This window comes from Protopterus annectens, chromosome 11.part0 (assembly GCF_019279795.1).
Source record: "Protopterus annectens isolate FY-2018-M chromosome 11.part0, PAN1.0, whole genome shotgun sequence".
NCBI lineage: Eukaryota > Metazoa > Chordata > Ceratodontiformes > Protopteridae > Protopterus > Protopterus annectens.
Window position 1 is genome coordinate 1,060,811,364 of NC_056745.1, and position 26,046 is coordinate 1,060,837,409.

At 39.5% G+C, this 26,046-nt stretch overlaps 1 protein-coding gene across 17 annotated transcripts in view; it reads left to right on the top strand.

Annotated features, from left to right (window-relative positions):
* Positions 1-26,046, top strand: part of LOC122815694 (mucin-19-like) — a 505,085-nt gene that overhangs the window by 38,319 nt on the left and 440,720 nt on the right. For all 17 annotated transcript variants that reach the window (XM_044088394.1, XM_044088400.1, XM_044088403.1 and 14 more), the window contains exon 4: positions 11,896-12,016. In XM_044088394.1, the coding sequence (XP_043944329.1) occupies positions 11,896-12,016 (121 nt within the window). The remainder of the gene's footprint in view (positions 1-11,895; positions 12,017-26,046) is intronic.

Sequence of the window (26,046 nt, forward strand, 5' to 3'; positions counted from 1 at the left end):
AACATGCAGAATGCTCATGCAGCAGTACATACAAAGCTCCATGAGAACTATTTACAGTAGTACTTACACAACATGCAGAATGCTCATGCAGCAGTACATACAAAGCTCCATGAGAACTATTTACAGTAGTACTTACACAACATGCAGAATGCTCATGCAGCAGTACATACAAAGCTCCATGAGAACTATTTACAGTAGTACTTACACAACATGCAGAATGCTCATGCAGCAGTACATACAAAGCTCCATGAGAACTATTTACAGTAGTACTTACACAACATGCAGAATGCTCATGCAGCAGTACATACAAAGCTCCATGAGAACTATTTACAGTAGTACTTACACAACATGCAGAATGCTCATGCAGCAGTACATACAAAGCTCCATGAGAACTATTTACAGTAGTACTTACACAACATGCAGAATGCTCATGCAGCAGTACATACAAAGCTCCATGAGAACTATTTACAGTAGTACTTACACAATATGCAGAATGCTCATGCAGCAGTACATACAAAGCTCCATGAGAACTATTTACAGTAGTACTTACACAACATGCAGAATGCTCATGCAGCAGTACATACAAAGCTCCATGAGAACTATTTACAGTAGTACTTATACAACATGCAGAATGCTCATGCAGCAGTACATACAAAGCTCCATGAGAACTATTTACAGTAGTACTTACACAACATGCAGAATGCTCATGCAGCAGTACATACAAAGCTCCATGAGAACTATTTACAGTAGTAATTACACAATATGCAGAATGCTCATGCAGCAGTACATACAAAGCTCCATGAGAACTATTTACAGTAGTACTTACACAACATGCAGAATGCTCATGCAGCAGTACATACAAAGCTCCATGAGAACTATTTACAGTAGTACTTACACAACATGCAGAATGCTCATGCAGCAGTACATACAAAGCTCCATGAGAACTATTTACAGTAGTACTTACACAACATGCAGAATGCTCATGCAGCAGTACATACAAAGCTCCATGAGAACTATTTACAGTAGTACTTACACAACATGCAGAATGCTCATGCAGCAGTACATACAAAGCTCCATGAGAACTATTTACAGTAGTACTTACACAACATGCAGAATGCTCATGCAGCAGTACATACAAAGCTCCATGAGAACTATTTACAGTAGTACTTACACAACATGCAGAATGCTCATGCAGCAGTACATACAAAGCTCCATGAGAACTATTTACAGTAGTACTTACACAACATGCAGAATGCTCATGCAGCAGTACATACAAAGCTCCATGAGAACTATTTACAGTAGTACTTACACAACATGCAGAATGCTCATGCAGCAGTACATACAAAGCTCCATGAGAACTATTTACAGTAGTACTTACACAACATGCAGAATGCTCATGCAGCAGTACATACAAAGCTCCATGAGAACTATTTACAGTAGTACTTACACAACATGCAGAATGCTCATGCAGCAGTACATACAAAGCTCCATGAGAACTATTTACAGTAGTACTTACACAACATGCAGAATGCTCATGCAGCAGTACATACAAAGCTCCATGAGAACTATTTACAGTAGTACTTACACAACATGCAGAATGCTCATGCAGCAGTACATACAAAGCTCCATGAGAACTATTTACAGTAGTACTTACACAACATGCAGAATGCTCATGCAGCAGTACATACAAAGTCAATGAGAACTATTTACAGTAGTAATTACACAACATGCAGAATGCTCATGCAGCAGTACATACAAAGTCAATGAGAACTATTTACAGTAGTACTTACACAACATGCAGAATGCTCATGCAGCAGTACATACAAAGTCAATGAGAACTATTTACAGTAGTACTTACACAACATGCAGAATGCTCATGCAGCAGTACATACAAAGTCAATGAGAACTATTTACAGTAGTACTTATACAACATGCAGAATGCTCATGCAGCAGTACATACAAAGTCAATGAGAACTATTTACAGTAGTACTTATACAACATGCAGAATGCTCATGCAGCAGTACATACAAAGTCAATGAGAACTATTTACAGTAGTACTTATACAACATGCAGAATGCTCATGCAGCAGTACATACAAAGCTCCATGAGAACTATTTACAGTAGTACTTATACAACATGCAGAATGCTCATGCAGCAGTACATACAAAGCTCCATGAGAACTATTTACAGTAGTAATTACACAACATGCAGAATGCTCATGCAGCAGTACATACAAAGCTCCATGAGAACTATTTACAGTAGTACTTATACAACATACAGAATGCTCAAGTAATTGTAGTTGCATTACATAGAAAGGAACAATGAAATCAGCAATTAGTTGTAAATTATACAAGTATATTTTGCAGCAAGATAATCAGCAGTAGTTCATTTGGTCAGATATAATTATATGCATCTTGTCAAAAGAAGAGTAGAAGACAGAAAAATAAGAGAAAATAGAAACTCAATGACATTTATGTATACGTAGGAGAGGTAGTTCAGAAATAATTTAGGCTGGGAATAGCAGGACCATTAACAAGAGTCAGGAAGTAACAGTTTTAATTTATCTTTGAATATACATGCATTGTTGAAACTGACTGGAGATTGTTTTAGCTTTAAGAAGTGAATAGAGAGTTTAAGGTTTGAATGTGGGAGTAGAGGTCTAAGGTAAGGGAGCAAGGACTCTGGTTGACAAATGGGTAGGAGTTTTTGGGTTACAGTTTAGGTTCTGATATGGCTATTTAGTTTTACAGGGTCAGGTATTGGGAGGACTATATAGAAATGGGAGGTTTGGTTAGTGGGTGTTGAAGTACGTAATTTGTCACGCAGATTGCAAGAAGTAGGTGTGTTGCAAGTTACTAGCATGTGAGCAGTTGTGACAGACCCCATAAAAAGTGCTTGATAGAAATCAGATTCAGATCATCCAAACAGTCAGTAGGTGCTCCTGCAAATTTGGATTTAACAGGGTACTGGACATTTCATGAGCAGGTCTGTGGTCAGAGTGCCTGAATACTGTTTTTTTTGTCATCTGCAACACCATAGCAAACTAGTGCTGTTTTGTCCAGGGGGCAGGGGGTAACTAGACTTATTCTTGTTTTTTTTTTTTTGGCTTTACGTTTTAGAGCATTCTTGGTTGGGGATGTGGACGAATAAGCATACGTGCCAATGCATAGAAGCCTTTTGCAATAAAAGTGAAGTAGTTCTATGGTGAGGTGAATAAGTCCATGTATAGTACTTGATGTGTGCCAGTTAGGAGCTTGAATGCTGCTTTAATTTGGCACCATTCATGACTGCCAATCAGAGACCTTGTCACAGTGGCTATAATTTGGCTGACAATAATGTGCAGAGGGAGAACGAATGTGTGCCCCCTGCTCATTATCTGTTTCTAACTGCAGCACCCTCGATTTATAGATAGGTCAGAAAACCTTCAGGAACACAATCATTGCTACTACCTCTTTCAGACTGATTTACTGGTCTTTTTGGGTTCTGTACTACCTGATCTGGAGCATGAGATTTCCCAAACCAGGCCCCCAAGCCTTGGAAACATTGGTATTCAATGTTTTGTTGTGAGATAGTTGTGAGAAAGGCATGTCTGAATTCTCCTCACATCAGCTAACCATCAAGAAAGATCCTATAGTATATTTGAGAGGACTGCACACACTATATACAATGAGGACAAGTGCTGTTGTCAGTGGGCCTTTAGACACCAGCATATCTTCCTCACATACAGCCTTGTTAGAGCTACTATCAAGATGATTAATGATGTTAACCAGAATGTCAAGAGGAAGTGTCACGTTTTTATTCAATGTTCAAAGTTCAGGCATAAAAGATCCTCTAAGAGTCTGTGACCAACATATAATGGTTCATAGGTTCATAGGTAGGTACTAGGCTATTGGCCCAAGGGCCTATGTAAGCCTAGCCAACAAGGTTCCCTGGCTTACGCCACCCAAGAAAGTTATTTTCCTGTGCCACTGTTGAGCAGACACAGAAGTGCTCCCCGGGGTGTATTTCCTATTTTCCATCCACTCATCAAGATTTTACTTGAAGAGTGCTAATGAAGAACTTTGCTTGACATAGATGGGTAGCCTGTTCCAAAGTATGGGAAGTCTCTGGGACAGGAATCTATCCCTTCAGCATGTCCTGTTTATTGTGGTGACAAGGTTTAGGTCCCTGGAGCATGCAGCTCGGAGGGATTGGAATTTCTTTAGGTGTAGCATGACTAACAGCTCTGGGTTTGACATAGCTTTATATGATAGGCAGAGATCACCTCGGAACAGGCGATATGCTACAGAGTAAAGCTGGAGTTTATTGAGGTGGTCAGTGTAGGGCATTTGTCTGAGGCCAGTAATCCTCTTTGTGAGGTAATACTGTGGCCTTTCCAGCTGATGCAGATGTCTTGTGAGGTACATTCCAAAAGGGGCTTGTACTCTCTAATGGGTCTAATGAGTGTCGAGTAGAGGGGAACAATGACCTGTTTTTTCCTGGATGAGAGCCCTTTTATGATGAGGTGTGCCACATAGAAGGACTTCCTTGCTACTGTGGCAATGTGACTATCAAAGGAGACACTACTGTCCACCTGGGTCCCAAGGTCTCTTTTCACACATTCCGTGTTAAGTAGATTGCTGCCTATGTGGTAGTTCATGAGAACAGAATTTTTACCAAAGGGGATGACACTGCACTTTTTGGCATTGAGCTTGAGGCCATGGCTCTGACACCAGGCATCTGTCTCAGCGAGGCCCTTCTGTAGGATGTCCACATCATTTGGGGACTTGACTATGACTCCTACTTTGCAGTCATCTGCAAACTTCATTAGCCAGAGGCCTTCTGTGTTAGCCTGTACTTCAGAGAAGTAGATACAAAATAGGAGAGGTTCCAGGATGGAACCCTGTGGTACTCCACTTGTCACTGCTTTGAGGTCAGATTTGGAGTCTGCAACTTTTACAGTGTGGGTTCTTTCAGAGAGCCAGTTGTCAACCTATCTTACGATGTAGGGATTTATACCTAGTTTAGTGAGTTTAGCTATAATTTCAGAATGAGGAATGGTGTCGAAAGCCTTGGCGAGGTCAAGATAGGCTGTTGAACCATCTTACCCTCATCTACGGCTTTGGTGACTGCCTCAAAGAAGTCGATCAGGTTCAGGAGGCATGATCTGCCTTTCACAAACCCGAACTGGGTGGGAAGCAGAGTTTGGAGGTTACCAATGTCTTTGTTTATGAGTTCCATGATGATATGTTCCATGGCCATGCAGACTAGGCTCATCAGGCTAATAGGTCAATAGTTCCCGGGATCAATGGTGGCTTCCCCTTTGTGAAGTGGGATAACTGTTGCTATGCACCATTCAGTGGGCACAAAGCCTGATGCAAGGCTATTATTGAACTTGGTGCTTAAGTGGGGAACCAGTTCATTCTGAAGTTCGTGTAAAATGCAGCCTGGGATGTTGTCCAGTCCCATGGATGCTGTGTTTTTTTGCTTAAGAGAGTGCAGCTTTTACCTGTGTAGTTGTGATTACAGGGACTCTGCATTCTTCCTGTATAGATATGGGCCCTTTAGGGGGTGAGGGGGGCTAAAGTTAGCACTGAACCTATCTGCCAGGATGTTGGCAATATCAGTTGGTTCTGTAATTTTCATGCCTTTGTGCTGTAACTCAGAGCAGATCTGGGTGTTGCCATCGAGATTCTTTACATAGCTATAGAATGCTTTGTGGTTGTCCTTAGAATTAGTGGTGATTTTGTTTTCGTAGCTAGCTTTGGAGGATCTTATATGGGATCTCAGCTTCTTACTGAGGCTGACCAGGGAGCTTCTCCACTCATGGGATTTCACTCTCTTTTGCAACAGTTTCTTCCTTCTGTTGTACAGTTTGTTTATGGTGGGGGACCACCAGATTGGCTTCCTTTTTTGGAGGATAGCATCTTGGTTCTGTTTGTGACAGCATGATCCATGCACTCGTGTAAGTGCTTATAGAGTGCATTTGTGTAGGATTCAGCAGTTGTAACTGTATTGTCCATCTGTATGGGTGTCATGAAGTTCACCACTTCTGTCTTAAGAAGCATGAAGTTGGCTTTGGAGAAATTTTTTACTGTGGTTTCCTTAATGGGGGGTGGGGGTGGGATGTGGATATCAAGGGTGATTAGCTTATGGTCGGATTGGACCAACGAGGAGTTGACTTCAGGTGTGGATCACCGGTCACTTATGTTGGCAATGACTAGATCTAGGATATTGTTGCCCCTGGTGGGGGTGTGGATAAGTTCATCCAGGGCATTTGAGTTTATGAATTCCAGAAATCGTTGAGCTAAAGAGTTGGTACTCGAGTAGTTTTCCTAGTTAATGGTGGGGTAGTTGAAGTCACCCATTATTAGGGTGTTTGGTTGAACCCTAATATTTTCTAGTACATCAAGGAAAGAGGAGTGGGAATCCTAGGGGATGGTGGGGGATCTGTAGCAAGCTACAATTTGGATTGCAGTTTTGCCCAGAGTTAGTTGCACTTGGATAACCTTGGATGCATTATGCTGAGCAACTAACCTGGAAGTGTGGATATCCTTAATGAATATGGACGCACCTCCACCTTTGGTGTTTCGGTCCAGGTTACATGACAGAAAAGTGTGGTATGAGTTATAGTCTGGTAGTGCAGGGGTGCTCTCTGGAGACTTGAACCAGGTTTTAGTCACTGCACAGATATCGATGTTCTCCATTTTAAGGAGTGCCTCGAGTGAGTGAATTTTGAGATTTTGACTTCTAGCATTGAGTAGCATTACCCTCAGTGTTTGCTTGCCTGTTTCAGTTATGGTGGTGAATTTGTTGTTTGAACATTGCCTAAAAAAGACACTATAGGGGCAGCAAGAGCCTTAGCCAGTATCCGGAATCCCAGGGGCGACAAGTGCAAGCCATCTGTGGCAAAGCATCGTGGTCTGTCGACCATGTCATCCCAAGCAGACAGATACTGGATCAGATGTTTAACTCTGTGTGCCCACATAAAGCTGACTAACCAAGACTGAATGCAGAAAATGATGTAGATTCTCTAACTTCTAACATCAACATTTACTGAGAAAAATGTTGCCCATATTTTGAGACTTTGCATAATTAATATGCAGTAGCAGTTTATTATTCTAGGTATTAATGCCATGATTCATTAGTGTCACATTTAAGTTAGCAGCTGAGATGTTATGAATAGAATTCGATCTTTAAAATGATCACACCTTGTAAGTCTATAAAAGACAGAGGATAATCTCAATCTTCAATCTCTTAGCATAGGATATATTCCTGTGAATATGATTTTTTTTGAGTGAAAACATGCAGGCATGCTTTATTAGCTCTAATTTCATAATTTGAGAAAATGAGTACAGGCAAATACAAACCATATTCAATAAATGATCTAATCAGAGCAACATATATTAGCAGTAAAACTTTTTGGATCTTGAGTATTAAGTTCTTAATGATAAGTTCATAATACTGGTATATTTTCTTTTATAGATGATTGAACATGTAGGATGAAGAACAACTATTTATTTATAATGATTATAAGGTTGTTATTATAATAATATGTATGATCAAAGAGGCAAGCTTTCTGAAGTCTTTTATCTGTCTTAGCTGGAGGAGACTGGGAAGGCAATGAGATGAACTACAAATACTGTCCAAAGTGTTATGAAAAAGTGACCTGTTTAGAGTAATATACCCTTCCCCAAGCTATTTTTGCTAACCTGAGATGCTCCAAGGGTCTGAGTTTATTCCCTATTCATAGAAAGACCCCTAAGCCTGTCTGAAGAAGAAATTCTCAAAAAAAAAAATAAAAAAACAATCACTTCCTCAGTGGATCAATACACATAGCACTTCATGTCTAGGATAACACCCCCCCCAAAAAAAGAAAACAATATGGTTACACTGGGTGTTTAAAAAGTTTCATAAATTTTATAAGTTTAAAGTATGACAGTATTTTAGTTTAAAAACATTAATTTAGGTCAAAAACATTTGAGAAACACTATTTCCACAAAATCTGGATCATAGATTCTGTCACTAAAAAATCAGGATTCTTTCTAAAGTCTAATAAACTATTGGCAATTTGTTCCACACCATACAGTAATACAATACTGGTATTTTAACAGCTATGAAATTAAACCTTCTACAAGTTTTGCACTTTTTAACACATAATTTATACTATTGTTTTGTAACAAGATTGTTACTGGTGCCATATCAGTATGTAAAGTTAACTGTATCATTTTGTCATGATATGCTCTTTATGCTAAAATACATTTCCCTCTGTTGTACTAATAATGCACTGTAACAAGATATAGTAATCTACAACACTTGGAATGACTTGGATCATTATTCCATAAAGCCTTTCTTGTAAAAACCCTTTGCATGCAATCAACCAATTTCAGCTGACACTTTGTATACATAGAAAAATTACTACTGTACTCAATAATTCGTCTTATATATATCTTATAAAGATTAGAAAAGTAATCAGGATCACTTGTTATAAGGTTGTTCATCATGACACCTATTTGCTTCATTGTATGAGCACAAATCGTATCCACATGTTTTTCAAAATTAAAGTTATTATCTAAATAATCCCTAAATCCTTATAATGCTCTTCTGATATTACAGGTAATCAATTAACATAAATTGGTTTAGTTACTTACCATATTTTTAAGTATAAAATGAAACATTTATCTGAAATAAAACTTAAATCCAACATTTTGCCCATGACATTGTCTCATATAAATACTTGTGCAAGATATCAAAATCTTTATTATTAATGATTGTTAAATCCAATTTTAAGATTATCAGCATATTACGGATCCAGTATGAGTTATTTAATGGCAATCTGACAATCACTGCAATAAATACAATTGGACCAAGGTCTGATCATTGAGGAACACCAGAATTTATTGGCAAATATATAGAAAGGTGTCCCTGCATACTCAAGGATTTGTTTAGTTGATAAGCAGTGTCGGTTATATATTGATGACTCCAAACCCATGTGGAAACCTTAAAAAATGTAAAACTCTGAAACGTATTTTAAATAGCTAGCCATCTTCAAATTCTTGGCCAAAGGTACTCATACTACAGATGATTTCCTCTTATCTCTGTGGTGGTGTACAAGATCCATCCATCCATCCACAACCCCTTTTTCCCATTTTTGCAGAAGACTTCTTGGTCTTACATCAACACTGACAATCAACAAGAACCAATGTTCACACCACAGAGTGGCTAGACCTGCTGCTGTTGTTCTTCTATACCCTTTGTGCAGGATGCCTAAATAGAGACTGCTCCACTTAAAAAGGGATAGGTGTTAAGATTAAAATACATGCAGAATGCACAGCTTGGAGTGGGGAATGCTGGATGATGTTGGTTCTATTGAAGCCCTAAAAATTAAAAGGGAAGAAAGTGCTTAACTGATTTTAAGGAATAAAAATTTGAAATACTTTTGCGAGACATATTCCAGTCTTTTTTCAGCCCAACCTTTAACACAATGTAAGCAATTTCTTTGGTTATTTGTGGGTTTTAGGTGTCAAACTTTCAATGCCCCCTTTTTTCCTTTAATCATCAATACATAGGCAACCAGTCTGATATAATTACTTTGAGTAATTAAAGCATTCCATTATATATGTGTTTAGTCCTACCTGAGTGTGTTGCAGTAATTTACTCTGCTTACATTAGCAAGACAGTCTCTAGACCTTTGATTCTCAGTTTTAAGTCAAATCTAGAGATTCATTAAAGAGCCTTGTAAAAGTGTCTCATACTAAAACAGCCCTACTCCCACAAAGAAGTAATTTTCAATTAAGAGAAAAGTTAGCCACAATGAGGAAAGACCTCTTTATGAGCTAATTTGCATTTCTCTGAACCACCATTAACTACAGCAACATGCATATCATTGCTGATCTGCGCACTGCAGCATTGCAGAAGTTAACTGCTGCAGCTGCATTTTGTAGGTATGGTCTTCATTCACCTCAGTCACTCTCTCTCTCACATGCACACACACAGGCACACACACACACACACACACACGCACACGCACACGCGCACACGCGCACACACGCACACGCACACACACACACACACACACACACACACACACACACACACACACATACACTACACCACAGTCATACTTGTACCTGTCCCTGAGTTGTCTTCCCTTATCTATATCTCCTTTCGCAGCTCTATGTCATAATGAAAAAATGCAGCACTGTGTTGCCAAGTCATATCCCTGGTGAATAGTTGGTCCTTGTACCAGTATTAATTGCCATTAAGGCACACAAGTTTAGAGTACTCTCTGCTGTCCAGTATTTTTTCCAACCCCCTAATTCCTCTACTAGATTGCATGCCATTAAGGCACTAGTGTATTGTCTCTGATGGTTAGTGGTACCCCACCCCAGATATCTCTATTGCTTCAGGTGCCATTACAGTGCAAGTGTAGTATCCATGGTGGTTAAAGTCTCCCCCTACTACAGATCCCTGTACTAGTTTAAACATCACTACAGCACAAGTGTAGTATCCTTGGTAGATAGTGGTTCCCCTATCCCCCATTTGCTATTGTATTTTAAGATTCAATGGATGAACATGGCCTTTTTGCAAAGTTCACTAATGCAACAGGATAGTGCCAGCCATGCCATGCTGACCTATACATCCAAGAGATTTTATGAAACACTCAGTATGTAGATGTCTTCCTGGGGATGGTTTCAGAAGACATAGTACAAGGCTAGTTAGGTTGTGACTCTCCCCTAGACGCCCTCATTAGTATACAATATGGCTGAGGAGCCAGCTGTATGTAATTCAGCATGTCTTTGTGCTAGAGAACCATGTTGCACTGTGTTATGGCTGTCTCTGAATTCAAAATGGTTACTGCAATATGTACAGAAGTTGTACACAACACAATGACTTTTATGAATCCCCAAGGATTATTTACAAGGAGTACAGAAAAAAATTATGAGGAATAAGAGAAACCAAGTATTCAGACATTAATGCACTGCTAATCATTTTAAAATGCTATTGCACATAGTTCAGTCATTTTGCAACAGTGTATTTATATTTCTCAAAAGCTCAGTTGTGTGTGGCCTCTTTTCTGGTGAATACCATTCCAAAACTGGTTGCACAGTTTTGTTTTGTTTTTTTTTTTCTCAAAGTTGGCCTGTAAGCAAATAGTACTCACAAATGCCAGTACATTCTCTCCAAGGCTGTTCAAAACCATACAAAGTAGTTATTTTAGTTTCTTTCTTGCAGGGCAATGGCTTATTTTTCTTTTTGAGATTTTAGAGACAGCTTCCAGACTGTTTTTGTCCTTCAAAGTAGCTTCCTAGAGACTCCTCATCTTCAGAACTCTCCCTAGACCTACAGGTCAGAAATAAAAATCCCTCAAGAAGTAGTGACTGCAATATACAATTACAGGCAGCTGCTGCTTATTAGCTGCCATCAAGAATGAACTCTCTCTAGTCTTATTGCCTCTTCTGCTTTTTCTTGGCAAACAAGTTAGCCAAAACAACCCCAACTAGTGTACATTCAGCAGACACAACACTACAATAAGTATTTTGCTTCCCTGGCAAAGCAGTCATGTTACTGTAAGCACAGTTTATTCAGCTGTTGTATTTTAATACTAAAGGTTACTAAATGTTATTTTAATTGACTTCACAGAGTGGTAAGTGTCATATTTTGGACTATATTTACTTAGAGTTGCAATGAGTAAAATGCCATGCACTATTGATTACATAGTTACATAAAGCACATAGAGGTATGTTCTTAATATATTTACGATACAGCACATCTTGCATGTACATTATTCTTATCTTCTTAGCATAGGTAATGCATTTATGGATTGTAAACTCTATATTACGTTGCCGTTCACTATATTTTAAATTTGATTAAGCAAGACTTGGTACATTAACTTTTTAAAATTATTTCTTTCAGACAAAGTCTACCAGTTGACAGTGGCACACTCCATGCTCAGAAAACAGAAGTTTCTATAACAGTGACTGATCGATCATCATCGACAGAATTTGTGTATAACTATTATGAGAACATGATATGTGTAAGTGAACTTCCACGTTATTCCTCAGTGATGCAGTTCTTCTGTTAATACTTGCCTCATTCAGGGGTTACAAGACTTTAAATTGTGTTTTCTGTTGTTTAATGCTAAGATTGTTGTCTGCTGAATATGAGAAACAAAAATAAATTAATAACTATCAGGAAGAACAAATTAATGGCAAAGAGTGAAACTTTAATACACCCCTGCCACCCCAGTATTTTACCATTGGGAATCAGACACAGAAGAAAAAGAGTTCATTTAAAAGCTCAACAGTGAGCTCAGTAACTAGTGTGGTTCAGCCTTGAACCATATTTATAATTTTTTAAATTCACATAGTGAAGTAACTTTACATAAGTCATTGTCCAAATATGATCAAACTTACAATAATTGCTCCCACTCCATAGACAGATAGATAAATAGATACAACAGCTGATACTTGTAAAGAGTTGCAAACGTTTTGCAGTCCTAAGGTGTAAGATGGTTAGTTTCAGTCCAGCTAACTTTGAAAAAATAGTTTGAAATTAAATTACCGGGTAGGCCATAAAGACTGCATGTTACAGTCTTGTTTTCTGTTTGCAGATAGAGATGAAATGTCTGTGAAACCAAAGACATGAAATCCTTGTTTTATTGTTCTCAGGAGTGAACTAATTGCTACTCTGGAAGGTTGGAAGTGTTGAAATAATTGTATGACTTCCAGAAGCTGCAACAAGTTTTAGCAAACCTTTAGATGTGTAAGGTAACAAATCTGTACTACATCCTGGCAGCTTCTAGTAATGGGGGTAGTATGGGAACCAGAAAACAGGTGACCAGATGTGTGTGATGTCATTCTGTAATCTAGCACCAAAATGATATTTTAATACTAGATGAGACTGAAGTCTCATTGTAGTCTGTTTTTGGAACCTGTCATACAAGGATCACTCACTTACTTCACCTTGCCTTGCTCCAGTAAGTGACCATGGAATAGTAATTCTTTAGATCAGTCAGGAAAATATAGCGAGATTCATTAAGTACTGTTTTTCTGTATCTGTATGAATCTATTCATCTGTGTTATTTTAATATTTCCTGTAATTGAAACTATTGTGTTTATTGCAAATAAATATTTAGTATGTTCATGTTCTTTTATTTATTGTTAAATATAGCTAAACTTTTCATTGTAACTAGTCCTTTAAATGTTTTAACCTTTGAGAGTGCATATATCTCTTTGGTGACTCTGTTGCCATTCCAGAAAGCTTTACTGCATTGGTCAGACACTATCATTTGTATTAATATTAATTTCACTCAGAATAATTGGGTAACCTTGTAAGAACCTTAGAATAGCTGGCTTTGGAGTGTCTGGTGGCAGTGTAACTACCTTATAGTCTGAGAAGAAGGGAGCATAGCTAGCACATTTGTGCCAGCCTTTCCCAAAAATCAAATCTCAAAGAATTTGTGTGTCAACTGCTTGGAGCAGGTAACACAAGGCACTGGTTTCACAGAAAGGGTATTGGCGTACTTGGCTTGGACACTCAGCTGAGGAAAGTATTACTGAGGGCTTGGAGAGAGAGAGAGGACCCAGGACCCAGACTGTGAGTGTTCTCTGTGTGACTTAAGGGTAATTCTCTTTGATGCAGAGAGCTGCATCTGGAAATACTGTGTGTATTAATTTTTTATTACAAGTGAACATCCCTTTCCAGTGTCAGTTGTGAGGGTTCAAGCTCTTTAATTAGTGGTCCAGAGGATGGGATGTCACACTAATAGGTTCACAGGTTCATAGATGTGTATTAGGCTAATGGCTCTGGAGCCTTTACAAGCCTAGCCCATAGAAGTGTCCTGGAATCGTGTCGCCCGACGTTAGTTCCCAGTGCCTCTATCAAGTAGATCCACTGGAGTGATCCCCAGGGTGAGCTTTTTATTACCCATCTACTCATCAAGATTTATCTTGAAGAGGGACATTGAGGTGCTCTGCTTGACATATATGTAAAGTCTATTCCAGAGCATGGGCAGTCTCTGGGTGAGGAACCTGTCCCTCCAGCATGTTCTGTTGATTGTGGTAATGAGATTGAGGTCTCTGGAGCATGTGGTACAGAGGGATTGGGATTTCTTTAGATACAGCATTTCTAACTGAGCTGGGTCAGATATGGCTTTGTAAGTCAGGCAAAGATCACCTCTAAGTAGGTGATATGAGACAGAAAATAGCTGGAGTCTTTTGAGTCTGTCCATGTAGGACATGTGTTTAATGCTTAGGATCCTCTTTGTGAAGTACTTCTGTGACCTGTTCAGCTGCTACAGGTATCTAGTGAGGTACTTTTGGTCTAATGAGGGAAGAGTAGAGATAGCAACAATGACCTCTTTCTTCCTGGATGCAAAAGCCTTATTAATGAGCTGTATCAAGGACTTTCTGACCACAGTGGCAAAGTGGTGGTCGAAGGAGAGGTTGCTGTCAGCCTGCATTCCCAGACCTCTTATAACACATTCAGTGTTCAATGGGCTCCCATCAATGTGGTAATTAGTGGGAACTGAGTTTTTACCAAATGGAATGATGATGCATTTTTTGGTATTAAGCTTAAGGCCATGGTTTTGACACCAGTCATTGCTCTCAACGAGGCCTTTCTGTAGGATGTTTACATCACTTGGAGAGTTAATAGTGGCTCCCACCTTGCAGTTGTCTGTGAACTTGGTCAGCCAGAGTCCCTTTGTGTTGGCCTGGAGTTCTGAGAAGTAGATGCCGAACAGGAGAGGACCCAGGACCAATCCCTGTGGGACTCCACTGATGACAGGTCAGCAGTCTGACTTGGAGTCTACTACTTTCAAATCTCTGAGCCAATTTTCAACCCACCTAGTGTTATAGAGTTTGATGCCTAGCTTGATGAGTTTATCAATAATTCCTGAGTGAGGAATGGTATCAAAGACCTTGGCCAGATCGGGGTAGGCTGTATGCACTGCCTTACCTTCATCCACATCCCTGGTGACTGACTCAATAAAGTAAACCAGGTTGAGCAGGCATGATCTCCCTTTCACAAAGCCAAATTGACTGGTCTCTACAGTTTGTAGATTTCCTATATCTTTGTTGATCAGGTCCATGATGATGTGCTCCATAGCTTTACATATCAGACTCATCAGGCTAATGGGGTGATAATTCTTAGGGTCTGTAGATACTCCCCCTATATGGAGAGAGATGACTATAACAGTGTGCCATTTGGTAAGGACAAAGCCTGAAGTGAGTCTGTGACTGAACAGGGCACACAGATGTGGTGCCAATTCACTTTGTGGTTCATGTAGAACACAGTCAGGGATATTATCTGGTCCCATGGAAGCTGTATTCTTGGCCTTGGACAATGCAGATTTAACTTGTGCTGCAGTAATGTTGGGTGCCTGGCATTCTTCCGGCATTGTGATTGGTCTTTTTGGGGGATAGGGGGTAAAGCTGGCACTGAATCTGTTGGCCAGTATGTTGGCAATATCTGTTGGCTTAGCATAGGACATACCATTGTGCAGTAAATCAGAGCAAATCTGGGTATTGTCGTGGAGATTCTTGATATAACTATAGAAGGCTTTGTGATCATTTTTAGTGTCTGCTACAATTCTGTCTTCATAGCTAGCTTTAGAGGATTTGATGAGGGATCTCAACTTTTTGTTGAGGCTAATCAGGAAGATTTTCCAGTCTTGGGACTTCACCTTTTTCTGCAACAGTTTCTTCCTTCTGTTGTAGAGTTTATTAATGGCAGCGGACCATCAGATTAGCTTCCTTTTTTGGAGGAGAGTGTCTTGGTTCTGTTGGGTATGGTTAGTTCCATTCATTTATGTACATGTTCATAAAGTGCATTGGTATATGATTCGGCTGTCATGCCACTATTTTCCATTTGCATGGGTGCTGTGAAGTTAGCCACTTCTGTTTTTAGGAGCCCAACGTCAGCTTTGGAGAAGATTTTCAAGGTGGTTACCTTTGCGAGGGGTGTGGGTGTGATGTGGATTTCCATGGTGATTAGCTTATGGTTGCATCTGACCAGGGAGGGATTGACTACTGGTGTAGAGCAATGGTTGCCTACGTTAGTAATAACCAGGTCAAGGATGTTGCTTCCTCTAGTGGGGCTCAGAATGAGCTGATCTAGGGCATTGGAATTGATGAATTCCAGGAAACGTTGGGCTAGTGTATTGGTGCTTGAGTAGTTTTCAAAGTTGATGGAGGGGTAGTTGAAGTCTCCTAGTATGAGAGTGTTGGGTTGGACCTTGATAGAGTCCAGGGTGCTTAGGAACATGGAGTGAGAGTCTAGGGACATGTTTGGGGACCTATAGCAGGCTATGACCTGGATCGCCATCTTACCCATTGCTAATTGTACCTGAAGTATCTCAGATGCATTATGCTGGGCTGCTAGTCTGGAGGTGTGCATATCTTTTATAAATATGGAGACACCACCACGTTTGGAGTTATGGTCCATGTTTCGGGGTTGAAAGGCGTGGAATGAGTTGTAGCCTGGTAGTGCATGGAGTGCTTTCTGCTGCTTTAAACCAGGTCTCCATTAAAGCACAAATGTTGATGTTCTCCATTTTGAGGAGTGCTTTGAGTGAGTGCATCTTGAGATTTAGACTTCTATCATTGAGCAGCATGACCCTCAGAGTGCATTTATTTATAGCTGTTATGGTGGTAATTTGGTCTTTGGAACAGTGCCTTAAAGAGGGACTATAGGGTGGCAAGAGCCTTAGCCAGTAACCAGAAGCCTAGGGGTGACAGCTGCAGGCATTCTCTGGCAAAGCATCAAGGTATGTCAATCATGTCATTCCATGCAGACAGATACTGGATCCCTTTAGAATGACACTAGAGAGTTAGCCAGTTGTTGAAGTCAATAATTTTTTGTTTGTAATGCATTATCATTTTGGGTGATGGTAGGATACTGCTCAGGGTTAGGGTCATATCTGCCTGGGCCACATAATCCAAGAGCTCCACAATGACTCTTTTCATGTAGTCCAGGGAGGTGCATCTCAGGTCATTCACACTCACATGAACAATGACAGTGTCATACTTGTACTTGTTGTGGAGTGATGTGAGTGTGTGTGTGTTATTTGTTGGATTCTGGCACCTGATAGACAGCTGACTGTTCATCATCTTCTTTCTGCTGGTCCCGTTAGGGGTCACCACATCAGATCACCTGTTTCCATTTCTTCCTGTCCTCTGCATCTTGCTCTGTCACACCAACCACCTGCATGCCCTCTCTCACCACATCCATAAACCTTATCTTAGGCCTTCCTCTTTTCCTGTTACCTGGTAGCTTCATTCTTAGCATCTTTTTCCCAATATACTCAGTATCCCTCCTCAGCACATGTCCAAACCAATGTAATCTTGCCTCTCTGGCTTTGTCTCCAAACCTTCCAACCTGGGCTGACCCTCTAATATACTTATTCCTAATTCTGTCCACCCTTGTCACACCCAGTGCAAATATTAACATCTTTAATTCTGCCACATCCAACTTAAACTCCTGCCTTTTTGTCAATGCCACTGTCTCCAACCCATATAACATAGCTGGTCTTACTACCCTCTTGTAGACCTTCCCTTTCACTCTTACAGGTACTCATCTGTCACAAATCACTCCTGACACTCTTCTCCACCCACTCCATCCTGCCTGTACTCTCTTCTTCACCTCTCTTCCACACTCACCATTACTCTGAACTATTGACGCCAAGTATTTAAACTCATCCACCTTCGCCACCTCTACTCCTTGCATCCTCACCATTCCTCTATCCTCCCTCTCATTCACACACATATATTCTGTCTTAGTCCTGCTGACCTTCATTCCTCTTCTCTCTAGAGCATATCTCCATCTCTCCAGGGTCTCTTCCACCTGTTCCTTACTCTCACTACAGATCACAATGTCATCTGCCAACATCATAGTCCATAGGGACTCCTGTCTGATCTTGTCTGTCAACCTGTCCATCACCACTGCAAATAAGAAAGGGTTCAGAGCTGATCCTTGATGTAACCCCACCTCCACCTTAAATGCATCCATCACTCCCACCGCAGACTTCACCGCTGTCACACTACCCTCGTACATATCCTGTACCACTCTTACATACTTTTCTGGCACTCCTGACTTCCTCATACAATACCACAACTCCTCTCTAGGCACCCTGTCATATGCTTTCTCTAAGTCTACAAAAACACAATGCAACTCCTTCTGACATTCTCTGTACTTCTCCAGCAACACTCTCAGAGCAAAGATCGCATCTGTAGTGCTCTTTCCCGGCATGAAACCATACTGCTGATCACTAATCATCACATCCCTTCTTAACCTTGCTTCCACTAGTCTTTCCCATAACTTCATGCTGTGACTGATCAGTTTAATCCCTCTGTAGTTACTACAGCTCTGCACATCACCCTTATTCTTAAAAATCGGTACCAAAACACTTTCTCTCCATTCCTCAGGCATCCTCTCACTTTCCAAGATTTCATTAAACAATCTGGTTAAAAACCCCACTGCTATTTCACCTAAATACCTCCATGTTTCCACAGGTATGTCATCTGGGCCAACAGCCATTCCATTCTTCATTCTCTTCATAGCTATCCTTACTTCCTCCTTGCTAATCCATTGTACTTCATGATTCACTATCCCTACATCATCCAACCTTCTCTCCCTCTCATTCTCTTCATTCATCAACCCCTCAAAGTACTCTCCTCAACACATTCTCCTCGCTTGTGAGTATGTTTCCCTCATTATCATTTATCACCTTTACCTGCTGCACATCTTTCCTAGCTTGGTCCCTCTGTCTAGCCAATTGGTACAGGTCCTTTTCTCCCTCCTGACTGTTACCTTGTCCTTATTCAACCTAGTGAGTGGGACATCTGTGTGCCTCACTATTGACTGACCTATGATTAGTGTGTTGGGCAAGATGTTTAGCCTTAGGGGATTAGGTTGAGGGGCAGACTGTGGAGGTGAGCTATGTGTCCTGTGGTCTGTGCTGTGTTGTGGTGGTCAAGTGTGTTTCAGTCATGGAGGTCTCTGCTGTTTGGGTAAATATCTATATGAGCCTCCACAAAGGTAGGTGTGTGGTTTGTGTTTTTATGTGAGAGATGTGATGGTGGGTGTTCTGGAGAGCTATGTGTTCCATGTGGTGTGGTGCAGTTGTTGACCTTCTCCTCTTGACCAGCTACTCCAGTCTTCGCTGGAGGCTGTGTAGCTTCCAGTTTGATGATATAAGTGCATCTCTCACATGTCTGAGTGTTGGGAGGTACCCATTTTCTCCTTTGCAGTTCCATTAGCAGTTGTACAATGTTTAGCACCAACACATGATAGATCTGACATATCATATCAATCTTCACACTCTTTTGATCTCTATGTCTTGCTTCTTACACTCATACTTTTACCTCTGTATATATATCTGTTGAATACATAGTGCCACTCCTTCAGCAAATTTGTTCATATTGTATGCACCTCTCTAATTACACAAGCAATTCAAAATGTTCATTGAAGTCATCACAGTTCTTCCTGCCATTCTTCTCTAATGCTTCTCTTAAGCTCTTAACACCTATTTCAACATTTGCTTACCTAATTCTAAATCTGTGGAACATACAGTCACTGCACAATATTTTGCTAAGTTATAAATTGCATGCTGTAACTTAATGCATTTTATGTTCATCACTAGCTTCTAAGAATGAAACACAAGTCCAGATTCCTTTCTGAAATATTTTATATTCTGCAGTATTGGCAGCAACTGCTAAGTGAAATCCTTCCTTGCAGAAGCTTCCACAAGAATGAGTCCTGAGACACAAGCTTCATTCTACCCTATGTGATGATGTGAAGTTATTGTCATCTGTTCCATGGAGAATAGTCAGTACATGTGCAACATGTTGTAGCATGTCTGGCTAGAGTTTTGTTAATAATGTTGTGTCATTTGACTATCACACTGACTTTTACAGATACTTGTGTTAAACGTGTATCAACAGTGTCATTATAACTGATTAAATGTATATGTTTAAACAAAGACTCCTGGAAGAGAAGAGTAGAAGTTTTTTTAAATTGTTCTATAATTTTAAAATACAACAGATCCTAGCAAATCTCTGAGTGTGTACTGTAACAGAGTCAGGTGATCAAATGTGATGTCATTCTATAACCAATACTGGGAGGATGGAACTCCCACAGCAGCTATTGTTTTGTTTTCCTTGGAACCTGATATAAAAACCTATGACAGTTATCACAGTTTTGTTAGTTCAGTTCAGTTTAGTTTTGAAGCTCATTACCTTGCCTTGTGGAAGTAAGCACCTCAATATCTAATCTTGCCTTGGTGTATTAATTAAGTTAGCTGGGGAAGTTACTCTTTAGACAGTCAGGAAATACAGGGAGATTAATTATTGTTTTTCTGCATCTGTTTGAATCTGTCCAACGGTGTTATTTTTATTTCTCCTGTGATTGAAAGTCTTGTGTTTTTAGTACTCTCATATTTTCTGTTTTATTACTTATTATTAAATACGTTTTATACCTTTTATTGTGGCTGGTCTTTTAGAGAATACTTTTAACATGTTGAGAGTACTTGGGCTTATTTTAGTGGCCACTGTCACTCCAAAAATCATTGCTGCTTTAGTTATACTCTACCATTTAAATTAGTATTGGTTTTACTCAGTATAATTGGATACCCTTGTAAGAGCCTTACGGTAGTTGACTAGTGGCAGCATGATTAACTTATTGTCTGAGCAGAAAGGAGGCACAACTAGTAAATCTGTGCCAGCCTTTCCCAGGAATATGTGTGTGTGTGTGTGTGTGTGTGTGTGTGTGTGTGTGTGTGTGTGTGTGTGTGTGTGTGTGTGTGTGTGTGTGTGTGTGAAAATTAAATGCTCATGTGTGGGTGTGTCAGCTACTTGGAACTGGGGCACAGTACTCCAAAGCAAGTTTTGTTTGGGATCTGAAGAGATAGAGTCCAGTGCTGGGTCTGGACTGTGTTTCCTGTGTGGTCATGGAAGAAATTGTGCTTGATGCAGCAGAGAGCTGGATTTGAAAATACTGTGTAAATACATTCCTGTTTTTATTGACCATCTGTCAATGGTGTTGGTGGTGAGGATTGTGGCTCCTTGAATACTGGCCTGAGGTAGAGAGGCTGTCTAACCATTTAAAGGATAATATCACTGTACAATATTCCAAAGGGTTAGATGGATTTTATTATTAACTGAAGCTTCCCTCTTCTCTTGATCTTGCTCACTATTAAACTCTAAATTTCATCTGCTGTCTTCCACTAGCCAAAAAAAAAAAAAAAAAAATCCACATAAAAACTGAGCCATACCTTTTTAGATCAAACTGCAAAGATGCTCCCACACTGGAATGGCCAACTGCTATTAATGATCTGGTTAAAAAAAATCTTTATTAAGTTTCACCATCAGCATGGAATGCACTTCCATAGGATATCAACAAACTGAGTGAGTAGACAATGTTTCAAAGGAAGCTACTTGTTCATCTAAACGTAGAGCATAAATAGAGTTGTAACTATGAAATGGGTAAACCATAACAAACAATAGTTCTTAGCTCACATGGGTAACCATGATATACATACCTTTAATGAAAACAATTATGTTCTTAGACTGCACTATTCCTTTTATAGCCCCCTAGTCATTATACACAAATGTACAAAATGTACTCCTGAATGTCATATATAATTCTGTATGGGATTTTGAGGCAGTCAATTTCTACTGATAGTCTAGATTAAAAAAAACTAGTTATATTTGTCATTACCTCTTATTGTTACTGCCATATGGCACAGGTCATGGCTGAAAGGGATTTCTGCACTCCACCTAACAAGTCTAAAATAAACTTAAATACAATTGCCACATTCTGCAAATAAAAAAGAAGTAATCAAGACTGAGCCTCAGATGCTAAGCTTGAGCATTCCAGTAAATTCAAGAACATAGAAGGGTAAGATGCAGAGGACAGGAAGAAATGGAAACAGATGATCTGCTGTGGCGACCCCTAATGGGAACAGCCAAAAGAAGATGACGAGAAAGGTATCCAACAAAAAATAGTGTTATTTCTTTAAGAAGAAGATAAAATACCAATTATGTTGCATTTTCTACAGTGATGTTGCGTGGCCTCCCACAAAGTATATCACTTAATGAACTCATCAGGGCCTACACCTTAAAGTCTTAAGCAAAGGCTATCCCCACATTTAGTCATTATCAGTATTCGTAAGCATCTTGGAAAGATGAACATTTTCTGTGGTATACAAGAATGTCCAAAAAACTGCTAATGAATTTTTTCTTTTCATCTTTTTTTTGTATGAATGTCCATAAGAGATGGCTTAAATACAATGATGTGTATGTGGACTGTGAATGGTAATTTTTGTTAAGTTTAGGGTAAAATATCTTTCAAACCTGCAGGTTCTAGATAGTGACTCTTGGATCATGAATCCTGATGCAGAATCTGCTTTAAAATGACTATCACATTTCATATACTTCCTGATTTATTTTTACAGATGGTAAATATAAGGCTAGAAAAATATTTTATATACCCATACAGATCTGTAAAAATGTATCTTCTGTTGATCTCTCTCTAGCCATAATCCCCTTTTCCCATGTAAAAAACAGTACTAAGGATTAATCCAGATAAAATCACTTTAGCTTCATTCACTCTCTGCCTCACTCTCTTTCTTTCTCTCTCTGATGCCTTCCCTGTGGGAAGAATAAAGATGCCTTGTTGATGTTTCAAGTAGTTTATTCAGTTAAGTAGGTAGATGAACAGGTGTTCCAGAGGCAGCTCCAAAATGTTTATGTCTTTATGCATGGGTCACTTCAAATTATCTATGGCACGATCACAGTTATTCTCACTAAAATTAAGATATAATTATTGACCATGAGATGGGTAAAGATAATCTAACACCAAACAGGATAGCTTAATTCAAGCACCAAAAGTCAAATTGGCTATGCGTAAAACTGACCTACAACAGCAGCTAGCCTAGTACTTACCTATGAACCTGTGAGCATATAGACCGCTCAAACAAGGCACACCAGATGAGAATGGAACCCTAAACCTCTTGCTGTGAGATGACAGCACTACCCACTGTGCCACTGTGCCACTCATATCTTTTGTTGATCATATGTCTACTTCTAGTTCCATCCATTTAACCTTACATAAATCCAATATGTTAGCACTGTTAAAATAAATGCATTTTTAATGGGATGGATTTGTGTAAAGTTACTGGCTGAACTACAACTGGAAGTAAAGGAGCAAATCATGTTAACCTGAGCACAGGAACTGCTCCAAGTTCAGTGATATTTGCTGAAGGCAGCCCCCATAATAGTGCAGAGGAGAACACAAAAATATAAAACTAAAGTAGTGAAAGCCTTCTTTTGAGTCAGCATGGGCATGGCGTTGAATGCATTACCTGTGACAGAGTACATGTGGGTGACTGATCTGTAAGTCTGTGGTGTCTGGACTCATAAGCGGTTTTTCATGGGGTCTGTTTAAAAAAAAAATAATCCTTTACAATGAAAAGATTACTGTTGGAGTCAGTTTGTTGTGTGGTTGCGCCCCTTCATTTTGCATTCATGTTGAGTAACTCTATGACTGTTGAAATTTATCTGTATTTATGTGTGCATGTGCAGCAGGAAGTTATAAACCTGGTATTCAGAATAGTAGCCTATGTGATGATGGATGGTATAGCGGGGACAGAGAATTTACTTAAAAAGATGGATGAATTCAGCTGCGTATTTGCTATGCATATCGTTCCCATGGTGAGGGGGCTGTACAAAAGTATAATCGTGCAGTGTCTGGCTGCTTTTAATAGCTAATGCTGCAAATGTGCTGAGATTAGTACCATCGCAATGGCTACTGAGAAAGTGGATGCTGGTTGAGGGCATTGTAGTTTTAGTGAATGCGGCTCATATGAATGAAGGATATAACCACAAGTAGTGATCTCTTTGATGACTGGCTTCTCAGTGCTAATTCTGGGCATGTTTTAGATGTCTCCAGAAGATGTTATTGATATCTGCCATTGATGGGACATTCTTGACTTTTGTTATGAGTAGCTCGGTTCTGTTGAAGGAGTGGTAGGTATACTCTGAGTTTGTCCTAATTTTTATGTTTGTAAGTACAAGTGGCTGACAGCTGCAGTGATCATTCCCTCCTTTTTGTTTTACTGGGGAGGGGCACACACCTAGGAAAGGTGTTTGAAGTGTTACCTGTGGAGAATGTTATATTTTAGCTGTTCTAGCCTGCACGAGGGACATTTCCCAGGGCTGTGTGCATAAATAATTTAGTTTTGCATGTACATATCTTAATTTAACAGCTTTTGTTTTCATTTTTATAAAGCCCCATGAAAAATAGTAGAGAAAGGATAGGGTTTCTGAGATCTGTGACCTTGGAAAGAGGGAAAGGAAAAATGCACAACACAGGCTGTTGTATTCCTTTTTACTGGGAGTAAAGGTTTAAACTGGAATGTGGATGGACTTCACAAAAGGAAAGAAAGACAAAGTCAGAATTAGACAGAACCTTTCACTTTATCCTAGAAGCAATCACAGTGTAAGAGGTGTTTCTTTACTTTCCAATAGCTGTAAGGAAGTCCAAGAAGATTTCATCAGATGTAGTGACAGACTAGTTGTGGAACTGGTTACTATGTATGGAATGAATAAGTTTGAATATGCTTTTGCTATGTCATTTGCAAGGGCTTGTGTTGTTATCTTTACCACTCCATTTTTGTTGGTGGGCAATGGTGATTGTTTAAGACCAACCCTGTGATTCATTAACACCTACACTAAGTGTACACTAAGTATCCACCATTCTGAGAGAACAGACAACACAAGAATAGCCCACACCTTCTTACACCTAATTTTACTTTTCATACTGATTTTCTTGCACCCTTTATTATTTAGGAGGATTTATAAATGTTGCCACAAAGTGTAGGCTACATGTATACTTAGTGTAACCTTTCTGAGTGATTAGAATGCACAAAAAAATGGTAGTGATGTACACTTAGAGTAGACATTAAGGAATCTGGACCCTTGTTCTGGACTGCTCTTCATAAACCATCAAAAGGTGCAATGAGTTAAACTGTATTCCTAGATAGTATAACTGAACCTTGGCAGGAGACCTACCAAGTAAACATACATTAAACTTGCATCTGTCTTCTGCGCTGTGTATCTTTTCTTGTCTCTGCCCAGATTTTTCAGATAGTGGAGGAAACTGAAATTTTTTCAAAGTATATCTCTGATCAGACTATTGTGACCTTTAGTCTCTTTTGGATGCAGTTCCTGCATGGTGATCAACCTTGACAGGTGGCAATCTCAGTCCTTTAGAAAGAGGCAAAGGTCAAACTTATCAGGTAAGGTCATTGTTCCACAAATGCAGAATTTAGAGTAGCAATAAGACAGTAGACTTGGAATGGTTCTCAGCTAAGGGGCATATTATGGATGAATCCAGTGCCTGTTGCCAAAACCTCATAATAATTGCCAAACTGGAAGCAGTCTCATAAACTGTTGTCTGTAATGAAGAAGCAAATGCACTAGAATTACAGGAAGAAATAACTGTTTTAGTAGATTAGGATAAAGAAATAAAATAGGCATTTGAACACCTGCTGGACCTACAGTAAGTTCATTAAGATAGTCTGCTCATTAGATATCTGTGTACTAGGGACAAGTACATCGCTGTGGAAATTGATTCATATGCGTAATATTTTCAGAGGCTATATGCAGATCCTGAGGTTTCAGAAGGTGATGATTCTATGGAAGATTACTTAGAGACTATTCATTTAGTAGAACTGCATGATGTTGTTAGGCACTTCCTGGACCTTCCCCACATCTGAACAGAAACTTGCCTTATTGAATAAATCCCTTGTTGATGAAATAATGCTGGGTTGACATGGTCTCTCTTTAGACTTCAGATGAGTTTTTAATCAGGACTATTTGTATAAGTTGGAGATGGCAATCTTTTCAAGCAAAAATGTTTAAAGAGACTGATATGATTCTTCTTAACCATTAAAGGACATTCTTGACATTTCTTTGTATGTGTCTATTTTCTGAATAGTTGAGGGAATGGCATATTTGCTAAAGTACTGACCACAGGCCTTGACAATGCACAGCCTCCTGTGTT